General features: G+C 43.8%; 1 protein-coding gene across 2 annotated transcripts; it reads right to left on the minus strand.

Annotated features, from left to right (window-relative positions):
• On the minus strand, nucleotides 1-27603 carry LOC109758129 (uncharacterized). 2 transcript variants are annotated; one of them, XM_040400988.3, is made up of 7 exons: nucleotides 26119-27545; nucleotides 10449-10619; nucleotides 10248-10319; nucleotides 9720-9943; nucleotides 9577-9634; nucleotides 991-1187; nucleotides 1-466 (listed from the first exon to the last, which is right to left on the minus strand). In XM_040400988.3, exons 1-7 carry the CDS (start codon nucleotides 27484-27486, stop codon nucleotides 199-201), a joined length of 2358 nt encoding a protein of 785 aa, XP_040256922.1. In that variant the 5' UTR covers nucleotides 27487-27545; the 3' UTR covers nucleotides 1-198. The 2 variants fall into 2 exon arrangements, with proteins under 2 accessions (XP_040256922.1, XP_020172563.1); XM_020316974.4 differs by having other exon boundaries at nucleotides 10248-10619; nucleotides 26119-27603.
• Between the last annotated feature and the right edge of the window lie 214 nt (nucleotides 27604-27817).

The following is a 27817-nucleotide window of genomic DNA, read 5'->3' on the forward strand; positions in this document are numbered from 1 at the left end:
TTGTACACGCGAAATAATTAATCAAGACTCTGGATCTGATGATAATAGCTTAGACACCCTTATATAGCAGGTACATACTCCTACCATCACATCTAGTTACTTTACAACTAAGCATCTATTGTACAGCTATGCACAACTGAGGTAAGCCATAACAAACATGTAAACAAAGGGGTTCCATGATACAGGTTTGTAGTATCATCATATTATAGCTCCCGCGGTACTAAGAATCCCTTCCTCGTCAAGGGTCCCAAATGGAGGAGGGGGCACATACGGCTCAAAGAGCTTCACACTTGGGTTTGGATCATACTGCAATATATTGGCGGCTCGCTCAAATTCCTCTCGGAGGATCTTGATACTGAACTTGTCGACGACACGGCCAAGATCATGGGAGGTCTCGAAAGGGTCCTCAATACAAATGAGATGCCTGTCATTTCCGACACGTCTTGTCCAGTCCTTCATGTGCTTACTGAAAGTGCCACATGTATGAAGATAAACAATTTCTCAAACAACTTCATGTTCCACTATGGAATAAGGAAAAACACAAGCTTCTTTGCTTCATTGATTGCATGTTCAACTCTTTTCATGATTCACTAGTTGGTTTGACAAGAGAAGGTAATCCCTCTTTTGCAAGATGCAGGGCGCATTTTGATTGGTTAAAACAATGCTTTGACCAACAATTACTGTAGTACGTAATTTATTTCACATAGAATTGAAGCCATTAAATTTGCATTCAGAAGTACTTACGATGATTTTGTATCACATAACAACATATTAAATGTTTTTGGTCAAAGCCTTGTCCTAATCAACAATAATACGTCCTACCTGTACATTTTGCAACGAAGGGAATACCATACCAAATGTGACCAAAAATAAATGCTGCTGAACACAGTTCGGCATCATGAGATCCAGAAAGGGACCAGGGAGGGAACAAAAGCTCAGCACCGATAAATGTGGGAATGAAAGGGTGGTTGAGCAAGTATGCAACATTACCTAATGATCTTTCCCGTACGAATTGATATAACATCTTGTGTGTAATCATGTTGGTACGCCCAATAATGGAAGAAGGCCCAAAGCAGACTTGACAGAGTCTCATTGTTGTGAGCCCCATAGTTACTTAGCTTGTCCACTTGATCAAAATAAGCATAATGATTATCATCCACAGTGACATAACAAGTTGCCTCCATTTCCTGGTAGCATTGATAATGTAGTTGAGAAAAAAAAACATGTCACCATTGCAGAACAAACGGATAATGGTGCTACAACATAGTGCAAACAAAAAATACTACTCCATTCCATAATTCTTGTTGTGGTTTTAGTTTGAACTAAAACCACGACAAGAATTATGGAACAGAGGTAGTAGTTAACAAGGCTCAGTATCATAGTTCCTGTGCTCAGGAAAGAACCCTTGAGCTATTTTGATTGACAGATAAAGGAGTAATGATGGGAAGGGAAATGCAAATTTCTTTCCATCCTTTTTAAACTGGAGAGTGTTCATTCTTCTTGACCATTAGCCATATCGAGATAATATCAATATTTTAAAATACTGCAGCTTAAGTTCACCTTCGAAATTTGGATAAATGAGACAATATCAACAACGCCAAACAACAAGAAAAATATCAACTTTCAGCAAGCAATTAAGCCAAAAGAACAATAATCCAGCAAGACAATTTCTTAGATCAAACAAAGTTAGCTTTTGAATGAATCAGTTATTAGCCCTTCACGAAGAGAATAGCATTAGCATGGAATGGCAGAACATATAACCTGTTGCATTAGGAATTAACATTGTAAAGAGAGCATCAGCAAGCTAGGTAGCATCCACTTAACATAGCCGAAATTCATCCAGATCTTGGTACACGTCTTCCATTAAGTGATGTAATCTAACCCATGTCGCCCAATTTGAAAACGCTGGGGCCCAAACGAGTGTAAAATTCGTCACCTGGCTGGCATGCTAAGACTCATGCTGGACAGCCGACTGACTTGCTCGCTGTGGACCAAGCCATACAACCCACTGTATTTAGGGATTTTCGTCCGTCCTAACAGTAGTACAAGAGCTAGGACGTAGATTTGTAGTCGCTGGAATGTCATGTCAGGTTGCAAGGGGATGTAGAACACAGAAGAAAAAAAGTTCATGATAGACCCAAGTTCAAGCCTCCCAAGGTGGGTAAAAGTTTTATTTCCTGCCTTGTTCTTTTTTGTATATGTGGAGAAGTACAAAAGATCAATTAGAATATCAGGGGGTGGGGGGCGGGACTTAACGGGTTAGAAGAACTTGATGAGATCTAACAGACTTAGACAGGAAGCGTTGAAATCTCTATGTGGGCTAAAGATGGTGTGTTGCGTATTGCCAGTCAGACTGTCAGGGCACTTTCAGATTGGATTATCCAACTGCAGAATTTCTGCACAAACAGCTAGTTTCTCCCTCCCCACTATATAAGCCACCTGCCCTTTCGGAAGAGGGTTGACCACTTCATTCCAAATATTCCAGATCTGAGAAGAACACTCCCCACTCTCTCCCAGCCCTAATTCTTAGAACCCTTGAGAGGTTTGTGAGGGATTTGAGTCAGGAGCTACAAACAGTCAAGATCTGTTTTCCCTCTCTTTCTTGATCAAATGATTTCTTGATGAGCAAGTTCCGAGCGTTTCCCGAATTCTTCAAACCCTTGAGAGATTTGAGAGGAGCTAAAAATAGCCAAGATCTGTTTTTCCACTCTTTCTTGACCAACCAATTTCTTGATTTGAGCAAGTTCCGAGCATTCCCCTTTGATCTTGTTACTCTTAAGAGGTTGGAGATTCCTAGGCGGTAGGAGCACCGGTGAGGTTGTGAATTACCCCATTGTTTGTAAAGGTTTGGAGGCTGTCTCAAGGTCTACCGCGAGTGGTTGGACATCGGCCTCATGGTGTAGGAAGGTTTTGTGGTTTCCCACCTCTCCAACAGTGACTAGCTTCGCTCCAAGGAAGTAAATGGATACATATTCATCCCCGTGTGTCTTCGGTTATCTCTACCCAACATTGATTTCGTTTATCACTTCAGTCCCTTGACCTCCCCCGCGCGCGCACACCTATAGGTCTATCTCGATTCTCTCAGCTGTAGCAACCAGGATTGAGGCAATCCTGCAGGGTGTTCATAACCAAGTCTTGTTTGTAGTGCCTTTTAACTATAACTGAGAGAGCTTTGCTCATCTTATCTCCCCTAGTGGGATCAAGGCCTCCTATCTAACTAGGAAAGGTTGCTGGGCTACCCGCCATTCTGGAGGCCTTCGCGCGATGGGACGAATTGAACCGTTCGATATTTTCACTATTGAACGGTTTAAGTGCCTGACGATCCCTACGCCGTTAAAATTTCAAATCCTTCGACGATGCATGTGCAGCATCCAGGGGCTGATGACGGGTGGGCTCCTTATACGTGGTCTCCAGAAAATAAGATGGGTTTTTTCGGCTCTTGGTACGCGAAGAATGGGACGTGCGGGGTGGGTGGTAAAAACCTAGCGCAGCGCCTCTCCCCTCCCCCCTTTCCCATCCCTCCTCGCGTAGCAGCTGCCTCGTCTCCCTGCCACATCGCCACCGTCGTCATTGCCGCTCCACCTCCTTTCCTCCACGCCGTCCCTTGCGAGCCTGGTACAGAGGCCAGCAGCCGTCGCCGTCATCCACTCACCTCTTCGGTGTCTGTCCTCGTCTCCTCCCCTACGACCATGATAGGGCCTCGAGCCATGTGGCGTCACCGGCGGTGGCGGCGAACGGAACAGAGCGGCGGCAGCTGGTGCTGCGCATCGTTATCTCTTCCTCAAATCAGCAGCACCAACGAGCACACCATAGACGACTACAGGATCACCCCTCGGCATCCACCGGGCCCAGATTAACGCCAGTGGTGTCGCCCTTTTGGTGTGGTGAGTTTTCTCGTGCATTCTTCTTGCCTCACTCATTTTGCAGCTGGTAGCCATCACTGAAAAATGATGTCTATATTTAAGATCTTTGACTTGAGGTGGGGTTCTCTTATTGGTTCCGGTCAGAATGTTTTGGCTATTGTGGCATGTCAATTGTTACCTATGTTGAGAGCCTTAAGCCTTGGTTTCTTCATACTGAAATACTCCCTCCGTCCCAAAATGTTAAGACGTTTTTTGGCACTATGATAGCATCAAAAAATGTCTTATATTTTGAGACGGAGGGAATAGATTACATTCCAGTATCTTGATTTTCAGAATGAGAGTAAGTAGCAAGACCAGATGCTCATGTTTCAGAATTTTCTCCATTGCACACCCTCCCATATGAAATATTGGTCTTACCGATTTGATGTTGGTTCACATGCAGGTTCAGAGAGTAGTGCCATGTCTGATAATATATATAGCATTTAAATGGCTCCAATTCAAATACTTTTGTGTTAATTCAAAAATCCAAAAATGAGCTAGAAATATGTGCATCATTTTTGGCAGAGGTTTTCACCTTTATCAAAAATCATGAACTTTTCTGAAGGGCATTTTGTGTTCATTGAAATATTTTTATTTGAACCTATTAGATCTAATTTGATGCTAGGGTTTACTCAATCCCCATTTCAAGTTTAAAAGAAATTTAAACATGATACAACAAAGAATAACTAGCCTAGGTGATTACCAGACTAGGGATGTGACAGATGGCTTGCGGCGATCTTGTTATTGCCAGACAGCGCTTTCGAGTTTCATGAGGTATGGTCATTATCAAAAGGTAGTTATTGGCTTTGCCGTTTCTGTTCATGAAGACTGTGTTATACCACCTATTATTATTCAGATTGTTTCCTTTCTTTTCTAATAAAGATATGCCTCCTTTATATTTAGAAAACCATTTTTCTCAAACCACATGTTCAGTAGAATGGATATCTCAAAGGACCAAGATCTAGCTATGTTAAAAAGGTATTCTGCCACTGCCTAGGTAACAGTGTTGTTTGCTCTGAGATGGGAGGAGGTCAGCCATGAGGTGGGGAAGCATGTACGATGCCCAGATCACCAATTACTAGCCAGTCACGCCTTGTCCCATCGTCGCATAGTGTTGGTCATGAGTGTCGACGACTAGGCAAAGAGAGTTCCTCTTTTTCCTGATTTTTCTTTCATGTGCAGACCATATATATAGTGTTCCTATTCATCACCCAGGGTGCAGAATAAGTTATTCTTCACCCGAGGTAATCTTATGATCATTTCATAAATAGAAATTACATTTGAAATACAAATAGTTACATTCATATTGATTTACTGCATAAAATTTGGCATAAAAAAATATAGGTCAAAAATTGTATTTTATGTACATTGTACACTATGTTTTTATATTTTTAATTTTACGTAACATAAAATATTTTTACAACGAGTATAGGTTTTCTTACGTTCTTTTTTTATGTCTAAAATAAGACCAAACTTACAAAACGTAAAATTACGGTACATAGATGTTAAAATAGAGGTGGGTGAAGAATAACTATTCCTCACCCAGGGTGACGAATACATCCTACCACCCGGTGGTAGTTACCCCACATATCTCACATACTACCATGTGGTACTATATATACTATTTTATTAATTTAAATATGTTCATATATTATATCTAAGATATTTCAAAGCAAGTTACATGAAAAAATTGCATATGAGCACATAGTTTTTGTTATATTTGTGAAATACGTACATATTTGTACATAAAAAAGAACATACTCAAAATATGATACATACTACCTAAAAATTAGTATATATACCACCTAAACATTCTTATATATTACATGCTACATGTACATACTCTCGGTTTCGACAGATACTACATACAACATACAAAACGCAAGTGGTGGTAACTACCACTGCTTGTAGGATATATATATATATATATATATATATATATATATATATATATATAGGATATATATATATAGGATAATGCTTGTGTACTCCTAGGAGTATATACTCCCGCTCTTCATATACCACATAGTTGATACCACTATACCTCTTTTTTTTTAATATACCTTATTAATTACTACTAGATACCTAAAAGTGAGTTTTGTAAAAAATCCATTGGGTGCATGTATTTTATTTTGTACGCACATAAATTGTTATTTCATACATACAAATGGTATATTACGTGAACTATGAGCCTTGATGATATTCTTTCATAAAATTTGTATTGAGGTATCTTAGAATAATTAATACGGTATATTGAGAATGAAAAAGGGGTATAAAACATTTGATTATGAGGTATATTGAACGTGGGAGTACATACTCCCAGGGCCGGCCCTGGCGTATGGCCAGAGGGGCGACGGCCGAGGGCCCAGGCCAAAGGGGGGGCCATGATGTAGTATACATATACAGTATAGTCCAGCAGAAAAATAGTTAAGGAAAAAAATGAGATAGGCTAGGCCCATCAGATAGCGAGATTAGCGAAGCCTCGCACACGACGGCCACACAGCGCACGTGTATACATGTGAAACAAATCAATCTGAAGGTCTGGCTTGTGCCTTCATCAATCGTCGGTTCGTCCGCCTGTCGCTCCGTCGCTAGGCGCCTCGGCCGCTCGTTATCGCCGCTGCGCGCGGCAGTCCGGCCTGTTGCGGCGTGCGGCCGTGCAGGCAACCCGGCCATCCGGCAATACGTTATACATATGTGAGCGCCAGGACAGTAGGTATCCATGTTTCTGATCTATTCATTCATCCCTGAATTTCAGCATTCTTTAGTACGTATCCAACTATTCATCCATGATCCATCCCACGGAGTTTCAAAATTTTGATGTATAATTTTCTAATTCAATCTTTCACAGTATGTATTCAACCATCCTAATTTTTTGTAATTCTGTGTACATGTCTAGGGTTCTGATCATCCGATTTCTAATTCTTTGTATACTCTTTACTTTATATTTTTTGGAAATTAGCTTTCCATGTTGCCTAAGAAGCTTTCTCTGATGATAACTCGTCTGATGTTGATTTTGATAGTGCCCTTAATGACTTTGCATCAAGAAACGCCAGAAGGAAATTTTTCTGAAACACTGAAGTATTATTGTTGTCGATGGATCCGTCGAATTTGTTTCTTTTTTGAGGTAATCATGTCATGTTAGTTTTATTTTCCTATCTTTTTAGTATTCTTATCGTAATATGGCATTGTCCAATAATTATTACAGTCAAATTTCAATCTAAAGATGTGTGGTTGAAAGATTAATCTTATTATTTACATATCACGCGCACACATACATATATATGATCTTAGGACTTAGGGGCCCATGTCGTCGAGTTCGCCTAGGGCCTCCCAAAACATCACATGGTTTTAATTCCAGGATTATTTCTTATGATCCTATTTCTCTTGCTATTCTAAGTACTCGCTACTTCTAATCTGAAGCCTATTTATTTTATTTTATTCATTGTTTCAACTCAGGAAATAGTTGCAGCAGCATTTGTAATTTGTTGTTGTTGTTAGTGTTTATTTCAATGGACTTGTTTTCTATTTCTCTTCACTTTCTTATGCTATTTCCTACTCTCTATGTGGAATAAGCATTTCTTTTGAACGGTGACTGTCACTTGGCGCGGCTCTGGCCCATGCTGGTGAGTATTTTTTGTGTGCCACATGCCACAAATCTGCTACACCTGTTGGATCCCACTACCAATGCTCAGACCCCAAGTGCTCTTCTATGGAAGGAGATTTGCCAACGATCGAGCTTCAGGACAAACACCACAGAGAGTGAGTTCTGTATATGGCATAATCATAGGAAACCTCTCATATGATTTTTCATTGTAAGCTCCTCTGCCTGTTTTTGCCCACGTTGATTGATGCTAATTATTCTGCCTATTTTCGTGTACCCGAGTGCTTATGAGAGCTGGATAGATAATCCATTGCTGATTTATTTAGCTGTGGCATGTATGGCAGTTGCACCAGGCTGACAATTAGTTCTCGACAAGGTAATTTACCTCTCCCTCTTTATATATCACGAATATATGTGGTGGCGGTTCCCTACCATTACTAGAGCAAGGACTGTGTAGATGTATTTTTGTGTGCTTGCTAATCTCCCATAATGAAAGTAACAACCAGATAGTCAGGCGCCCCTACGCAGCTCAGCTTCAGCCCGTGGTCAACAAAACCGCTGGCATGCTCCCTGGGTGGAAGGCACAGCTCATGAACAAGGCCAACCATCTCGCGTTTGTAAAGGTCGTGCTCAGCGCAATCCCTATCAATCAGCTACTAGTGCTAGTGCCTACAAAGAGGATCATCAATGCGCTTGAAAAAATCCAAAGAGGAATTCTCTGGGCTGGACACGCAGAAGCCAATGGTGGCGACTGCCACATTAATTGGCAGCGCGTCTCACAGTCGATCTCGCTTGGAGGACTCGGCATCCACGACCTCGAGCGCACCGGCCTCATGCTCCACACGCGTTGGCTATGGCTAAGCCGCACCGACAGCACCAGAGATTGGAGTGGTCTTGACCTGCAGTTTTCCGCCGACGAGCGCGCCTTCTTCTTCGCTTCCACCACCATGCAGATCGGCAACGGCCAGCAGGCCATGTTCTGGGAGGACAGCCGGATTGGAGGTCGTCCGGTCCGTGAGATCGCGCCACTGCTATAATCCTACATCCCCAAACGCCGCGGCAAACTGTGGACGGCCTTCAGGCTAACCACTAGGCCTGGGCGCACGACATCGAGGACCCCATTGGCATCCAGGAAATCGGCAACCTGCAGCTATGGCACATGATCGAGCATATGACGCTCTCCGTCGAGCCGGATTGCCTCCTCTGGAAGTGGAGCTCGAAGGGCACCTACACCGCGAAGTCTGCCTACCTCGCCACGCTCCACGGCTCCACCACATGTGACGCCTGGAAGCTTACATGGAAGTGTTGGGCACCGCCGCGTGTCCGGTTCTTCCATTGGCTCGCCCATCTTGATCGGTGTTGGACCGCTGACCGCCTCGCCCGCCACGGCCTGCAGCACCCCGTGCGCTGCCCACTTGGCGACCAGGCGTCGGAGACCATCCAACATCTCCTCCTCGCCTGCCCCTTCTCTCGGCAAGTATGGTACGAGGCACTAAGCTGGTTGAGGATACCCTGCAACCCGCCCGACAGCGAGTCATCGATCAACTCCTGGTGGCTCTCAGCGTGGCAGCTCATGCCCAAGCCGATGCACAAGAGCCTCGCCTCCTCGACCCTGCTCATACCATGGATGCTTTGGAAGCATCATAACGACTGTGTCTTCGACAGAGTCCGCCCCTCAGTAGCTGCACTGATGACTAAGATCAAGGACAAGGAGGCCCCCTGGGCCAGAGCCGGAGCGTTAGTGCTTAGAGCTCTCACCCCCCAGACCTGGGATGTTCACTGATTTCGCACCTTCGCATTGTATGTTTGCCTCCTATAGGAGGATTGTAACTCAAACCCCTTCCTTTTTCAATGAAATGAAACGCAAAGGTCTTTTGCGTTCTCTCGAAAAAAACAGTTCTTTCTAAAGTTATTCTCGACTACTGGAAAGTGTCACAAATCTAGTTGTGCAATAACAATAAACACAATGGGGCCCTAGAAGTGCAAAGTACTTTTTGCAGATGTAGGCAGTACACATATTAGTATGTAACCAAACGCGAGTATACAACAGTTGAATTAGACTCCATATACCTGTAGACACGGGAGTATTCTGCGCAGCTGTAGGAGGTGGATACACATTATTACATAGCTGAATGTGAAGAAAAGAATTCAGATCATGATCATGTGAAGACAATGATAATAATTTTTGAAATCATCAGAAATGGACAACTTACGAATAACTAGATAGTGTTCCTTGGTATGTTTCATTTACACGTCGAGATTTAGCCCAATGCTTCACAATGAAAGCTAATTGCCGTAACCTTTGATCTATTTGTGCATAGTCTCTCAGAAGTTTTGTGTTAACAACTGCTAAAAGATTGTTGACACATATATCACAGGAAAGGCCTGTATCCGGATCCATAAGCTTCACTATTGGGACCCTTGCTCGAGTTAATGCCTGCAAAATTTGATTGAAGTAAATCAGAAGTTTGGCAAAAAGATCAAATTATATACCCATACCGAAGAGGTCCTCGAAAATGAAAATTGACTGGATATAATGAATACAAATATATGACCAATAGCTAACATACAGAGACCATCCGTGAGATTGTTGTATGCATAGTTCATAATGGCCAAACGATCTGTAAAGCAAATTACATGCTTAATGATACTGCAAGTTGATCAGAACATTATTCATATTTTCGTCAACTCAAAATATCTCTGATCCATCATAATACAACATGAGGATATGCTTATCTCGCCTGAATATTCTGGAGATTGCCAGCTTGAAGGATGTCCGCCAGTTTCAGTATAATATCAACCTTGCTCATTTCCTTGTCATCAATAGAGAGACAAAGATCAATATCACTATTTGAGAAACCAAACGAATTAGCACACGATCCATAGAGGTAAAGTTTTGAATTTGGCCATTCCTTGTTTATTAGTCTGCTCAGAGCTATTACCAACTGATTCTGCTTTGCAATTTCCTCTTCTGAGGGCACCAATGAGTCAAAGATTGACAAGAAATTAGGTGTAAATTGATCTATGTCATACCGACATGCCCTGACTCTCCTCTGAAATCTTACTCGTTGACTTGATACATGATGTCCTCTAGAAGAGTCTGATCTGAAGTCCTGCAAGATATAAAAGCATAACTCAAGGGTTTATCACAAACTTTGTAAAAAAAACAATTCTGAATCCTTTGGCAACTGGCAAGTTCTTGACAACATAACTGGGAAAACGGCTACAAATAACAATTTGCTCATAATTGAAGTAAAAATAACAGAAGGACGATTGCTTGTCTGCTCTTCTGCACATTGTTCGCGCCCAGGTACTAACTTCAAATAATAGGTTACAAAAAGTGGCTTTTGTGTTGTGCAAACTGACGTAAGTAGCTAGGTGCTCCTTTATTTGTGTTGTAAGCATCGTTTTAGATCTTCGATCCTAGCACTGTGCCAAAATCTTGTAACAATTTGCCTCCTGGCATTAGTGTGATACTGGTATATTGTGTATCTTTCACCCACACATATGCAAATCAGATACATCTGAACAGTGTACATGTGCCATTCATTAGGGTTTGAGCATCACAGTATGAGTATGAACTTGATCTCAGCTCTACCAAAGCTCAAAAAGATAGACTAGAGCTCAGCTTAATTGAACTCGTTAATAGGTCTATCTCTATGTACATTAACTAGTCTATTTGATGAGGACATCCCTACCACTGTTACACACATAGCCCCTACTGCTACACAAGGTAGACCAATTACTAGTGCCCGCGCACGATAACTAAATTATTAGGTACTTTCGTTTCTTGGAACAACTTCTAATGTTCATGAGAATATGATGCTGCCTAAATTAGATACTTGTGTTTTGCTTAAGAATGAAGGGCCTAGCATGGACAAGGATGAACATTGGAGTATGATCAAGCATGGAGATGAAGGCGTGCGCAGGGAACAAGAATGGAGCTTCTAGTGGTGGTTACAAGACTTTGAAGCTTCCATGATGATATATAAGGACTTGGACAAAATAAACAAGATGTCACTTCGTCCAAGTCCTCATATGTCATCATGGAAGCATGTAATTTCGAAATACCATAATGTAGGCTGTTTTTAGAGTCTGTATGGGTAGGGGAAACGACTTAGGATGGAGTTTAGTCCCACCTTCCCAAGGGAGGATGAAATTCCCCCTCTGTCCCCCTATAAATACAGCCCTTAAGGCGTCGTTTAGACTGGGTGCTGCGGAGCATCCTATGGACATCACCATGTCAAGAGTCCGTTCGGCGAGTGGCACGTGCGACATCTACTTCACATACACAAAGGTGAATCATCTCCTTTACACGTGCTCACTTGACCCCTTCAAGGATGGTATACTACTTGACACTTCTCCCGTGTGCATGCATAGGTATTGTCGGAGCTTCACGGATGTTGAGGAGGAGTGCAAGCGCCAAGGAACAACTACATCCGCGAGGGAAGCGTGGAAGTGAAGACAGAAGAAGACGGAGCTTCTGAAGCTACAGCAGCCGGACATCCGGGCCAGAGGCCGGACATCCGGCGCCTGTGCAGCCTCCAAGGAGCTGCACCAACAGACGGCCGAAGCATCAGCGGCCGGACAATCCGGCCCGTCTGCCCGGACATCCGGCATCTTCCCCGGAAATCCAGCGGCGACGTATCCAGAGAGCAACCGGAGTGCCACTTCAGCCCGGATATCCGGCCAAGACCCCGGACATCCGGCTCGTCCCGAAGCCCCGGACATCTGGCCCCCAGCCCGGACGTCCGGCACCTGCGCGTGCCTAACCGGGCCAAAGGCCCATGTATCCCCTCCTCACTTACCCCTTCGTGGCCCTAGACTATATATACTCTTCCACCTCCTTCTAGTTAGGGTTAGCAAAGTGATAGCTCATTTGTGAGATAGAGCCTTGCTCATCCTTCCGGATCTACTCCTCCGAGAGAGACCGTGCCTCTACGGAGAAGATCCACCTTGGATTCAAGACCCCCAACAGGAAGACCCTCAAGACCTCCTCAAGGAGAAGAACTAGTTACCTCTTGTATCGTCCTATGTTGGATTTGGATCGTGTATCTCTTTGTGTTTCGAGGATCTAGCATATGTGTGACCGAATTTTGTTGGTTTGAGTGATTCTCTCGTGTTTCCCCTCGTGATTTCTCCTCGTGTTCTTCGTGTTCATCGCGGGATCCGCTCCTTTCGTGAAAGATCGGCCATCTAGGGTTCCACCCTACATCACGGGGGTTTTGTTTCGTTAAAAGTTAACCATAGTTACAACGTTGCGTACTTCTCTCGTGTCCAACGATCAGACCAAAACCGCTTACAGAACGCCAACTTTCATCAATAAACTTTCATCTTTATTTGCAATGTCCATATTGCAAATCTTAGTTCTTGCTTGTTCTTTGATTGCTTGCAAGGATTAAAGCCAGGCTGATCGTGCTCCGACGTGGTCAATAACCTCTTGAAGTTGGTTTAGCGATTGCTAAGGAGCAACGCCGTCGCACGTTGTAGTTGGATCATCAAAGTCGGCTCCACCAAAATCAATAGCTACCATCTCATCGAAAGATCAGAACACCCTTGCGCCTATTAGGTGGTATCACTATTAAATACATGGGCTTGGCTCAACTGAGCTTTGGAACTGATAGTGGTATACTCGTATTTGTTCATCCATGATCCTATATGATACACAGTTAAGTTCGATCATGCTCAATCTCAGTCCAAACTCGTGAAGTTTTAACCATGCGCCATCATAGTTTGTCAACCAAGCTTCCTTTGTATCATAAAACTTGATATTTAGTTTTCTTACACAATACAGGCATATAGAAAAGCAGATGAATAAACAAATCGAACAGAAATTATTAGTTAACTATCTTCCCCATTATAACCTGGTAGTTAGTTTTCTTAGATAACACTCGGTTATTAAGGAAAGATTAATCTTGTTAATCATATTGCAAAAAACGGAGAGACAAACAATTGTAGTCAACTAATCTACTCCCTCCATCACATAATATAAGAGTGTTTTTCAATAGGGGAAGCATATTTGGGTAGACAAGACTTGGCGTACAAGGAAGGAAATAGACTAATACGGACTCCTAGACCAATACTATACTCCTTAAAACCTCCCACATGTCTTGTCTACCCAAATATGCTTCCCCTATCAAGCACGTAACACACCGTACAATGACCTAAACCTACACCCATGTTCCTGATAGTTTGATATGCTCACGCCCCCCCCCCCCCCTAGCCTAGCCCCCACCAGCCCCGCCGCCGGCGAATCCCCGCCGGTAGCCCTCCTCCTCAACACCCATGGCGTCCCCTCGCGGCAGCTCCGGCGACCTCGACCTAGGTTCCGCCGACTCGCGGCGCTGGCTGGAGTTTGACGGCGAGTCGTCCTTGCGGTCCTACAGAGAGGTCGCCAGGACCCCCCCCCCCCCCCCCCCCGCGAGCGCGGCCCCAGCGGCGCGCGCCCCTGCGGCCACTCGCCTCGGCCCCCGCAGCGAAGTCCACCACGCCAACGGCGGCGTGGAAATCGACGCCGACGGATTTCAGACCCCCTGCCGCAGGAACCGCCATCATGGAGCGTCTTGCTCGCCGTGGCTGCAACACCCCGCACGATGCCCCCTCTGCGACCAGGCACCTGAAACCATGCACCATCTCATCCTCACATGCCCCTTCGCCCGACAGGCCTGGCACGAGGCACTGTGCTGGCTGCGGATCCCGTGTGCCCCGCCAGACAATGAGCCCTCACTCCTGGACTGGTGGCAATCGGCACGACAATCCGCCCCAACGCCCATGCGCAAGGACCTGGATACCATGACCCTCCTCGTCCCCTGGATGATATGGAAGCACCGCAACGACTGCGCCTTCAACAGAGCGCGCCCATCGGTGAACGCCCTGCTAACGAAGATCAAGGAAGAGGCCTCCCTTTGGGCAAGCACAGGCGCGCTAGGGCTCAGAGCCATTACCCCCAGACATGGGATGTCCATTAATTCGAAAACTGTATCCGCCTCCTAGGAGGAATGTAACTACAACTCTCTCTTTACAATGAAATGAAACACACGCTCTCATGCATTCAAAAAAAAGACCATGTTCCTGGCTTCCCTAACCCGACTTGATTTGAATATAATATCAATCTATGGAAAGACCTAAGTTCATTTTTGTGGATACAAGCCGATTTAGTGTATAGTAATCAAGAAACGGTTTTAAAATGTGAAGAACAGCTTTCGAGTGTGAAGTGCACAAAACTTCACATTTACATGAGCCTTTCGGTATGGTACGCATGTAATAGTTTCTTCACTACATGTCATTCCTTCGTTTATTTAAAAATGTAGTCAGCTAGGTGTATCCATAACAATGGTATTCACCATGAAGGCCCTTCAATCTCCACAGCTGAATGATGAAATTACAACCCAAAAAAGAGTTGGACAGTGGTATTAACTTGTGACCTGATCTGTGACAAGATGGGCCATAGTGGGTTTATCTCTATTATTAAAGCTCAACCTGTACGTCGTTTCGTCCCCTCATCCCACCCCCATCACACAACATCCTGCTCCCACCGATTTTTTTTAAACCAATACTCCTCCACCCATTTCCTGTTTCTTTTACTCGATCCCAGTTTTATCTTTTTCATCACGTCGTGCCGTAAGCACCCTGCCTCTCTCACTCAAACTAATCTAATTCCCGAAGTCCACTCATTCCCCATCTCTCTGGCATGGCGGCTTGTGCAGGTGAAGTTGTTCTGTTCTTCGGCTTGAGGAATGCCATAGCGTCACCAAAGTCTTTCAACTTTTGTGGCAGACTACAAAGTGTTAATTAGGCAAGTAGAATGCAGAACGTGGCATATGATCAAGTGCCTAACTTACAATGTTTGTATGCATCGCAATTTAGACTGTTCATACCTCGAACTAGAACTGATGTTCACACTTTGATTGTTCTGGTGGTGAATTGTAGCTGGCATTCCTACTGTTCTAAAGGATATCCTACGGTGCTGGGGCAGCGGCAATACCGGCTGGACCGTGCAGCCAATGGTATCATTTCATATTTCAATGGTATCGAATCAAATACATGGCTCGACTTCCCGACATTCCAATGGTATCGTTTCATATTTCGAATAAGTTCTTATTTGTGATCTGTTACTTCTAATTAGTACCATCTGTTTTTGGATACAACAACCGATCTATGTCATAGTCCTTGTGATATTTTTTCAGGAAAATGGACGTACTGTTTTCAAGTCAAGTTACATGATTCAGTTTAATCATCTTTGAATATTTGATGATTTTCTGAACCTCTTTGAAGTTAGCATGGCTTCTGTGTTCACACCTTCTGAACTGTTGTATTGTTTGCATATAGCCAAACACTGACAAGCATTTGTATTTGTACCAGATAATTTGCACTGACACATGGGGATTGGGCAGCACAATTTGTTCCACCCTAATGACAAACAGAGTTACATGTGCCCAAAAGAAAGCATACAATGTTGAATATTTACTTGTGTGGTTTGGAGCATGAGAACATAAAACCAAACATACTTGTTATGTCGTTGTGTCCTTATTTTCTTGACTCCATAATATGAGTTACTGGATTATGATGTCCACATATACTCTGCATCTTAATGATCTAACCACCCATTACTTATTGTAGACCAGGTAAGAAATTACTTATAAGTCGTGGGCTTGGTCTGTTTCATGAATTCACTTTACAAATTTCTGGAGATTATTTCAGTCCTGTTTATCAAAAAGTCCTAGACTTTGTTATTTGAAATCTATCATAAGGTGATGATAATCATTTTGATTGAAGACATTTATGCATTTCATAATTTTGATTCAAACATCTACTGAGCATGTAAACATTTTGAGTTTTCTGATTCTATAGGAAGAGATAGTCGATGAGACCGATGAATATGCTGATGTCATAAAAAATATGCCCCATCTTTATAGTAACTACATGCTACGAGATGCATTCTTCAACTTCAGCTGTGTATATTATATTTATGTAACAATTTTGAGTTTTATGAGTCTATAGGAAGAGATAGTGGATGAGACGATGAATATGTTGATGTTCATAAAAAGTATGCCTCATCTTTATAGTAACTACTTGCTGCGAGCTGCATTCTTCAACTTGAGCTGAGTATATTATATGCACAAAAATGGACCATGTTCCTTGCAGAATCCAGGTAGCTGTTGCTGCTACGTCATCAGTAATAGCAAGGCCATTGCCACCTACGAATGTATATGAAACAAAATGGTGGTGCGGTCCTTAGTTTGCTGCATTCCTCCTGTGAAATTCTTTTCTATACACCAAAGTTTGTGTAACTTTTGAAGACATATTTTTCATGTGTACTTTCCCTAAACATAAAAGGCTAGCATGTGTATTTGTAAGGGACACAAAATCTGATACCTTAAGTCATGTGATCAAAGTACCTTATGCCCAAATCATTATACATTTGAAAACTATCTGCTGTTTCAAAATTGATAACGGTGTCAATCTTGGATAGGGGAGGCCGGGGTAGTGGTTGAAGGAGGTAGAGGAAAAGCGATTTAACAGTGAAAACAAGTCTGACAATGATGCCTTGTGCGCATGAGAACGATGTATGTTTGAAATCATTACTACGGAATCAATTAGAATTTATGCCCCCGTTGCAATCCATGGGCAGTTAACTAGTACTCCCTCCGTCCGGAAAAACTTGTCCCAAGCTTGTCCCTCAAATGGATGTATCTAGCACTAACTTGGTGCTACATACATCCATTTGAGGGACAAGCTTTTTCGGACAGAGAGAGTAGGTACTAAACATCCAATTGCATCCAATTTAAACAGCAGGTATACCAAGATGGCGCATCAATTGAATGAAGGTGTAAGGGCCAGTTCTTTTGCTGACTTCAAGAATAAGTTGCCCCCTACACAGCTTATTCTAGAAGCCCAACTAAATTTTTTTTAGAAGTCTAAAAGACTTGATTGGTAGGCTTTTAAAAAGAAATTTTTGGTTGGGTAGGGGGCTGTTTATTCTAGAAACCCAAAAAAGCCAGCAAAAGAACTGACCCTAAAATGCATTCACCATGCTTCATCCTGCTTGTGCCTCTCCATCTTTTTGCCCTCCTTTTACATCCGTGTGCAAAATAACAACAAGCACTTGCAGAATTTCAAAGCATGCCTACTTTTATGTATGATGAGGAACACTAGATGAGAAGAAAGAAAAACACATGCCAGATCTGTTTGGCTACATCTAGATGCTTCCACTCTAGTGTAGTATTTCTTTTGTTTTCTTTACCGTACCCGCTGTTTCTAGAGTTCTCTAGTTATAAGTAGTTGTGAGTAGAGAGATGAATCCTAAATAATGTTTTCTAGAGTCTTCCAGCTATAAGTAGAAGTATGTGAAGGCTTCCCAAAGCCCTATAAATAGAGGTCCTCACCTCTACTTTGTAAACCAGACGATGTACCCACTACCTATAATAGAACTTGTTGTTCTTATCTAAGATTTTGGAGTAGATCTTGTGCTCTAGGAGTTCTGGATTGAACTCTTGCTGCCATATCGGCCTACATTCGCCTCTAGAGCGATATCTAGCGCAGCACGTTGAAGTTGTTCCTTCAACACTTGTGCTGTACACATTGTAGCAGCGAAGTGGAGTTGCTCCTCCACGACCTTTGTGCTACTTCAGGTGGTATCAGAGCCTCGTTGAGCCATACTAGTTCTTGCTGTCCTCTTCGAGAGCAAGCTGCAGCAAGCAATGGAGCAATTGGAGAAAAGGATGGATGCTGTAGAACAACAAATAAAAGAGCTGCGTGAAGATCTTAATCGGAGATTTGATCAGCTGGTTGAGATGATAAGAAAGGGTGTTCCCCCTGCTACCAATAAAGGAGATTCATCTAAAGAAGAAGATGTTCATCAAAGAAGGAGAGGTAATCTTGGAGCAAGACCGCCACAACAACCTATTGTTCAACGTGCTTCAAGAAGGCCAATTTATGTTGAAACTTCTGAAGGTGAAGAATATGATGAAGCCCTTGAAGAAGCTGATCTCTATGCATATCGGAGAGTACCCAACCCTACATATGAAAGGGATACATACAAGGTGAAAGCTGAGATCCCAACTTTTAATGGAAATGTTGATATTGAAGGGTGCCTAGATTGGTTATATGAAGTGGAGACTATCTTTGAGGTCATGGAGGTTCCGAAAGATCGTAGAGTTCCTTTGGTCGCATACAAGCTGAAAGGAGGAGCCGGTGCATGGTAGCATCGCGTTCAAGAAGAGCGCAGGCTGAGAGGAGAACCTCGTGTGAGAACTTGGCGGCAAATGAAAAGTCTCTTGAAAGGGAGATTTTTGCCTGCTGATTATGACCAGATCCTATTTATCCAATTTTAAAATTGTGCTCAAGAAAATAGGACTGTTTCAGATTACACGGAGGAGTTTCTAAGGCTACAAGTGAGGTGCAACCTTGCTGAAACTGAAGATCAACAAGTTGCAAGGTACATCAATGGTCTCAATGATGCTATTCAAGATCAATTGATGATGCAACAAATTTGGTCCGTTGATCAAGCACAAGCTCTAGCCTTAAAGGCCAAGAGGTTTGTGAGGACAAGAAAGGCAACTAAAGCTCCATATCCTCCATATCCTCATACCGAAGGCTCGTCTAGGAGTCAGCCTAATAGAGTGGAAGAAAGACGGTTCCACCAAAGGCAAAACGACCCATCCAGAAGCAAACTAGAGGCAAGGGCAAGTCCAATGAAGGCCCAAAATGCTATAAATGTGGTGAAGAGGGACACATATCCAGCGGCTGCCCACTAAGGAAATTTGTTAACACAACTATCCATGATGGTGAAGGCGATGAGGAAGAATACGTATCTAAGGATGTAGAGGGACAAGAGGTCTGTCAAGAAGAACGTGAAGAGGTGGTATGTGTTATTCAGCGTCTCCTATGTTCCACACCACAACCTGACAACACACAAAGGAAGAAAATATTTGAGAGCAAATGCACAGTGAATGGCAAGGTATGCAAGTTAGTGATTGATAATTGCAGCTGCGAGAATCTTATCTCCCAGAAGTTGGTGAGCCATTTAAAGCTTGATACTCATGATCATCCAAACCCCTACACTATTGGGTGGATCAAGAAAGGAGTGAATATGAGGATCACCAAACAATGCAACCTGCCACTTTCCTTGGGCAAGCATTATCGCTCAAATGTGTTGCATGACGTAGTTGATATGGACGCTAGCCATGTTCTTCTTGGGAGACCTTGACAATTTGATGTGGATACTACACACAAGGGCAAGGAAAACTCTTACTCTTTCATTTGGAACAAGAGAAAGATCATTATCTTTCCAAACAAAACCGAAGGTAATACCTCTAAGGAGGAGGGGAAAACTATGTTAACTATCTCCCATACCTCTCATGAGTTTATGGAAGACTTGAAGGAGGCAGATTTGTGTGCTGCACTTGTTGTAAAGGGAGAAGAGCACCTGACTGTTGAAATTCCAGCAAAGGTATGTGGTATATTGGCAGAATTTCAGAACATACTTGGAGAGCCACAAGGCTTGCCACCGATGAGAGGAAGTCAACATAGAATTGACTTAATTCCGGGAGCAAGTCTTCCTAATCTTCCACACTATCGAATGAGCCCAAAAGAGCATGATATATTGAAGGAGAAAGTGGAGGAATTGCTGCAAAAGGGGCACATTCGAGAAAGCGTTAGCCCATGTGCTGTACCAGCCCTGCTCGGGCCAAAGAAAGATGGATCTTTGCGCATGTGTACACACAGTAGAGCCATTAACAAGATCACCATAAGTATAGATTCCCGACTCCCCATCTGGATGATATGTTGGATCAACTTAGTGGAGCAAGAGTGTTCACAAAGCTAGATTTAAGAAGCGGATATCATCAAATCCGTATCAGACCCGGGGATGAATGGAAAACCGCCTTCAAGACAAAGGAAGGGTTGTTTGAATGGCTAGTCATGCCATTTGGACTCTCAAATGCACCAAGTACCTTTATGTGCTTAATGAATCAAGTCCTTCGACCCTTCTTGTCCCACTTTGTTGTGATCTATTTCAATGACATCTTGATCTATAGCAAGGATGAGGACGAACACTTTGATCACATTTGGAAGGTGCTAGAAGTACTAAGGGAAAATGAGCTCTACGTCAACTTGAAGAAATGTGTTTTCCTGCAAACACAACTTCTTTTCCTAGGATTTGTCATAACATGTGATGGTGTTCATGTTGATGATTCTAAGGTTGAAGCAATCCGAGAATGGCCAACTCCGAAGGCCATTTCTGAGGTAAGAAGTTTTCATGGCCTTGCAACTTTCTATAGGCGATTTGTGAAGAATTTCAGCACTATCATGGCACCTATTACCAAGTGTTTGAAGAAAGGAAAGTTCCAATGGACAGAAGTAGCTGAAGCTAGTTTCAATGAGAATAAACAAAAACTATCACAAGCTCCTGTCTTGGTGCTACTTGATTTCAACAAGACTTTTGAGTTGGAGTGTGATGCAAGTGGAGTAGGCATTGGAGCTGTCCTATCTCAAGAAAGGAAGCCCATTGCTTTCTTTAGTGAGAAGTTAAGTGAAGCTAGACAGAAATGAAGTACCTATCAGCAAGAATTATATGCCATTTTCAGAGTGTTGAAAACTTGGGAAGTCTATTTGCTGCCTAAAGAGTTCATTGTTTATAGCGACCATCAATCCTTGAAGCATTTTAGAAATCAAAAGCATGTTGACCGCATGCTAGCAAGATGGGCAGCATATCTGGAGAGGTTTAACTATCTCATCGTGCATAAATCTAGAATAATTAACAGAGTGGCCAATGCTTTGAGTCGTCGTGCATGCCTCTTGACTTCTTTTGAAGCTGAACTTCCGGGCATGGATCAAATAAAGGAGTTGTATGAGGGTGACGAAGACTTTGGCCATGTTTGGGTAAAGCACGCAAGGGGCCAACCATTAGGTGATGACTATTTGGTGCAGGATGGCTATCTCTTCCAAAATGATCGTTTGTGCATCCCAAGGAGTTCTCTGCGTGACAAACTAATTAGAGAACTCCATTCAAGTGATCTTAGTGGCCATGTTGGACGGGACAAGACTATCGCTAACCTGGAAGCTCGCTACTTTTGGCCACAACTAAAGAGAGATGCTGGAAAGTTTGTTCAACGGTGCCCCATATGTCAAGCCTGCAAAGGCCAAGTCCAGAACACAGAGTTATACATGCCTTTGCCTGTTCCTGTTGCTCCATGGGAGGACATCTCTATGGACTTCGTCTTGGGCTTGCCAAGAACAAGACGAGGAAGTAATGTTGTATTTGTGATCGTGGATAGATTCTCTAGGATGGCTCATTTCATCCCATGCCGCAAGACAATGGATGCTCATCATGTGGCAAACCTATTCTTTCGAGAAGTGGTCAGACTTCATGGAGTTCCAAGGTCCATCGTCTCAGACCGTGATAGCAAGTTTCTTGCTGCATTTTGGCTCACTTTGTGGAAGCAATTCAACACTGAATTGAAATTTTCTAGCACTGCTCATCCACAAACAGATGGACAAACAGAAGTGGTGAACAAGTTTTTGGGTAATCTGATTTGTTGCATTTGTGGAGAAAGAAATGGGCAATGGGATTTGGCTTTATCTCTTGTAGAGTTCTCCTACAATAACTCCAAGCATAGATCCACAGGAAGGAGCCCTTTTTCCATTGTCTACACTAAAGTTCCAACACATGTGGTGGACCTGGTGAAGCTACCATCAAGGGGAAACTCAAAATCAGCATTGTTCTTTGCTGATAATTACACCGAGTTATTTGAAGAGATTCGCGGTGCTTTGGAAGCACAAAATCAGAAATATAAACAACTTGTTGATTGCAAAAGGAGGCCAAAATCATTCCAAGTCGGTGATAAGGTGATGGTCTACCTCCGAAAAGAGAGGCTGCCTTTAGGTGTTAAAGGAAAACTTATGCAGCAAAGGTATGGGCCCTTCTCTATCGTGAGGAAGATAAATGATAATGCTTATGTGATAGATCTTCCAAGTGACATGGGTATCTCCAACACTTTCAATGTTGCGGACTTGACTCTCTACCATCCAGAAGAAGCGCTCTATGAAGATAACTCGAGGGCGAGTTCCAAACAACTAGGGGAGAATGATGAGGAACACTAGATGAGAAGAAAGAAAAACACATGCCAGATCTGTTTGGCTCCTAAATGCTTCCACTCTAGTGTAGTATTTCTTTTGTTTTCTTTACCCTACCCGCTGTTTCTAGAGTTCTCTAGTTATAAGTAGTTATGAGTAGAGAGATGAATCCTAAATGATGTTTTCTGGAGTCTTCCAGCTATAAGTAGAAGTATGTGAAGACTTCCCAAAGCCCTATAAATAGAGGTCCTCACCTCTACTTTGTAAACCAGACGATGTACCCACTACCTATAATAGAACTTGTTGTTCTTATCTAAGATCTTGGAGTAGATCTTGTGCTCTAGGAGTTCTGGATTGAACTCTTGCTGCCATATCGGCCTACATTCGGCTCGATAGCGATATCTAGCGCAGCACGTTGAAGTTGTTCCTTCAACACTTGTGTTATACACATTGTAGCAGCAAAGTGGAGTTGCTCCTCCACAACCTTTGTGCTGCTTCAATATAGAGCAATGACTAGTACTTGATCGGTAATCTCACCTTTTAGAGTTTGTTGTTTACAGTTCGTGCTATCAAAACCCAAACCAAACCTTTGATGGAATCAAGAAGCAAATTAACATGTTTTGAGAAATGAGAATGGAGATTTTGCGCATCATGTGCCTTAGGACAGCGCACGTTTACATGGTTTAATTTATTGTTTGCATATGAGATCAAATGCATGGTTAGGTCAAATGCATTACAACAGTATGAGAACCAAAGTACAGGTCAAGTTGGTATTATTTTGGTGATCTTGTATAGAAGTGAGATCAAATGCATTGCTGCAGTATGGAACGCCAATCTAGCAACAAATAAGAAAATATTGCTTTTCAGCCAGCTCACAACAACAACAACAAGAAGAAGAAGAAGAAGTAAGCCTTTAGTCCCAAACAAGTTGGGGTAGATTAGAGGTGAAACCCATAAAATCTCGCAACCAACTCATGGTTCTGACACATGGATAGCAAGCTTCCATGCACCCCTGTCAATGGCTAGTTCTCTGGTGATACTCCAGTCCTTCAGATCCCTCTTTACAGACTCCTCCCATGTCAAGTTCGGTCTACCCCGACCTCTCTTGACATTATCGGCACGCTTTAGCCGTCCGCTATGCACTGGCGCTTCTCGGAACTGCGCTGAATATGCCCAAACCATCTCAGACGATGTTGGACAAGCTTCTCTTCAATCGGCGCTACCCAACTCTATCTCTTATAGCATCATTCCAAACTCGGTCCTTCCTTGTGTGGCCACACATCCATCTCAACATGCGCATCTCCGCCACACCTAACTGTTGAACATGTCGCCGTTTAGTCGGCCAACACTCAGCACCATACAACATTGCGGATCGAACCGCCGTCCTATAGAACTTGCCTTTTAGCTTTTGTGCCACTCTCTTGTCACAAAGAATGCCAGAAGCTTGGCGCCACTTCATCCATCCGGCTTTGATTCGATTATTCACATCTTCATCGATATCCCCATCCTTCTGCAGCATAGACCCCAAATATCTAAAGGTGTTCTTCTGAGGCACCACCTGCCCATCAAGGCTAACCTCCTTCTCAACCAGCTCACTACAACAACAACAACAAAGCCTTTAGTCCCAAGCAAGTTGGGGTAGACTAGAGGTGAAACCATAAGATCTCGCAACCAACTCATGGCTCTGGCACATGGATAGCAAGCTTCCACGCACCCGTGTCCATAGCTAGCTCTTTGGTGATACTCCAATCCTTCAGGTCTCTCTTAACGGACTCCTCCCATGTCAAATTCGGTCTACCCCGCCCTCTCTTGACATTCTCCAGACGCTTTAGCCGTCCGCTATGCACTGGAGCTTCTGGAGGCCTGCGCTGAATATGCCCAAACCATCTCAGACAATGTTGGACAAGCTTCTCTTCAATTGGTGCTACCCCAACTCTATCTCGTATATCATCATTTCAGACTCGATCCTTCCTCGTGTGGCCACACATCCATCTCAACATACGCATCTCCGCCACACCTAACTGTTGAACATGTCGCCTTTTAGTCGGCCAACACTCAACGCCATACAACATTGCGGGTCGAACCGCCGTCCTGTAGAACTTGCCTTTTAGCTTTTGTGGCACTCTCTTGTCACAGAGAATGCCAGAAGCTTGGCGCCACTTCATCCATCCGGCTTTGATCCAATGGTTCACATCTTCATCAATACCCCCATCCTCCTGCAGCATTGACCCCAAATACCGAAAGGTGTCCTTCTGAGGTACCACCTGACCATCAAGGCTAACCTCCTCCTCCTCACACCTAGTAGTACTGAAACCGCAACGTACTCGGTTTTAGTCCTACTAAGCCTAAACCCTTTCGATTCCAAGGTTTGTCTCCATAAGTCTAACTTCCTATTTACCCCCGCCCGACTATCGTCAACTAGCACCACATCATCCGCAAAGAGCATACACCATGGGATATCTCCTTGTATATCCCTTGTGACCTCATCCATCACCAATGCAAAAAGATAAGGGCTCAAAGCTGACCCCTGATGCAGTCCTATCTTAATCGGGAAGTCATCAGTGTCGACATCACTTGTTCGAACACTTGTCACAACATTATCGTACATGTCATCAACCAGCTCACTAGGATAAAACAATTTGATGCACTTGGGAGGTACTCCCTCCTTTCAAATATGGAAGGACTCCTCGCATTTTGAGCCTAACTTTGACTAAAACCATGAGTTATATGCCACAAAAAGTATACCATTGGACTTGGATTCGAAAGAAGTTTCCAACAGTATAACTTTTATGGCATAAAAATCAAATTTTGTTAGTCAAAGTTAGGCTCAAAATTCGAGGGTGGTATAAGAGCATGGCTAATAAGGCCCTTTCCAGTGCTCCACGACCCTGTGCAGTAGGCATAAAATCTGATGTGACAAGTTAATTAAGAGGAGAAAGAGTAGTATGGTGACCCGAGGAAGAAACGGTGCTAAGCACATGTGCCAACACAATTTACAGCCTACAACTAATTAAATGAAGGAAGCTTAGCAACAAAAAAGCTAAGCACAAATGTATTTGGGAGTTTAGTTGCTAAGCTCTTTCATGCACTTGGCACCTCATCTAAGCACCTATGCATTGGAAGAGGCTTAATATAGCCGCTAAGTCACCATGAACTTTTACATGCATTGGTGAGTTTTCTCTTAATACTTGCATGCAATGATTTAATGTGCCTCAAAATCTGAACAGGTGATGGGGAGCAATAAAAATGGGACTGACATAACAGAAAAACAAAAAATATTGAGATAGGCCCCTCTAAACCGGAAGCGAGGGAGTACTTGCTCTAATTAACAGCTACATCTGTTGGCTATGGGAGAATCAACTTAATCAGGCATTAAATGCAACACAATGAAATAGCTGCACTTAGTATTAACGAAAGCTACTCCCTCCGTTCCAAAATTATTGCTGTGATTTTAGTTCAATTTGAACTAATACACCACGACAATAATTTTGGAACGGAGGGAGTACACCTTAAGCTGCCTGGAAATATTCAATTTACCTTACTCCTTGAGCCACTGTTCCGCACCACCATGCCCTTGGCCTCATCATTTCCCTCAATCACCATGGTATCCATGAACTGCTCAATTATAGCATCTTCCTCCTTGCTGTCAGCATCCTCTTCCTCTTTCTTTGCAGCAAATCTAACCTCACTGTTCTGGCACGATACCTTGAAATTCCTTGCATCCACTACAACCCGCCCGTGCACTCCACGTTCAAAACCTACTTCCCCAGCTCCAACCTCCAAGCCAGTTGCTTCTGCCAGAAACTTCTTACCTCTATCCCCCCTAACATCCATGTCAACTGAACTGCTAGAAGGTGCTGTAACCTGGTGTTTTTCCTTCATTGGCATCTTACCTAACATCTCAAGCACAGTCCCAGCAGAACGATTCCGCGAGGCATGGCCCTGCCACCTCTGATCACCTTGTGAAATGTCTGCCAAGCAGGGCTCTTGCTGCCGCTGACCTTTGTGTGGTATTCTGGCACCTGTGGATGGATGGACATGATGTTCTCCAATGAGTGTCCTGCCACCTGCAAATTGAAGTATATGCTGATCCCCATACGGTATCCTTCCAGTAATTCCATGGGCATTTGCACTTGCATTTGCATCAGGTGGCGTCCTTGATAATATGTGATCATGTTGTTGCTGCTGCTGCTCCCTGTACATCATTACAGCAGCTGGACCACGGCTACCTATGATCAATGATGTGTTGCGCTCTTCATGGGGCAGTCTGCCGAGTACTCCCTGGCCACCTGTGAAAGTTGGCATCTCCTGATTTTCACTATTATGTGTTCTACCGAAGCCCTTTGGGTGGTGATAGTTTGGCTCCCTTTGCCGCTCCCTGTTCTGCTGCATTGCACCAAAAACATCATGCACCTCACGACCGGTAGCGGAATGCCACGCCGTGGCAAACTTAGGAGGCGACGGCTTGCCAAATCCAGGAGGCGGCGCCCCTGAACTTGGCTTCTCCGGCCTGTTCCTCGAGACAACATCCACGGATCGGAATCCGCCTCCTCCACGTTCCGCGTAAGGATCCAACGGCCGCGCGATGCGAGGATCGGAGGACCGGAGCTGCGGTTGAGGGGAGGAGGAGGAGGGCCACGCAAAGCCCCCCACGTGCACATACGGTGGGGAGGAAAACATGGGGCCGACGGCGGCGACGGCGGGGTCGACGAAGAAGTTGTTCGGCTCGGCGAGGGACTGCACGGGGTTTTGCTGCTGTTGCGGGCGTGGAGAAGGGTTTTGGAGGAGACGGAGGAGGAGGCCACCGTCGAGGGATGCCGACGCCGAGGGCTCAAGCTTAGCGTCGGACGGGGAGGTTGACGGACGGGGCGCGCGGCCGCCACCGCCCGAAGAGGCGTCGGCCATTGGGAAAGGTGGGGAGGGGTTGGTGCGCCCCGGTGTCTTTCCTGGGTTGTTGTTAGGGCATCTTCAACAGGGTGCATCCGGCTTGTTAAAACGCCGTCGAGACACTTTACGCCCTCCATCACCGTTCACTAAATGTTCGTGATCGGTCTATATATCTGAATTTCGTCAAATTAGAAATAAAGTTGATAAAGGTTTCGATCACATAACATATGTGGTAAGCAGTACAAACAATTTGAAAAGCTGATGGAGGCTTCAGGGAGTTTACACTCCAACACGAGCCATCACCGTTCATTAAATGTTTGTGGATCGATCCACACATTCGAATTTCGTT

Source organism: Aegilops tauschii, chromosome 1 (genome assembly GCF_002575655.3).
Source record: "Aegilops tauschii subsp. strangulata cultivar AL8/78 chromosome 1, Aet v6.0, whole genome shotgun sequence".
NCBI classification, from domain to species: Eukaryota; Viridiplantae; Streptophyta; class Magnoliopsida; order Poales; family Poaceae; genus Aegilops; species Aegilops tauschii.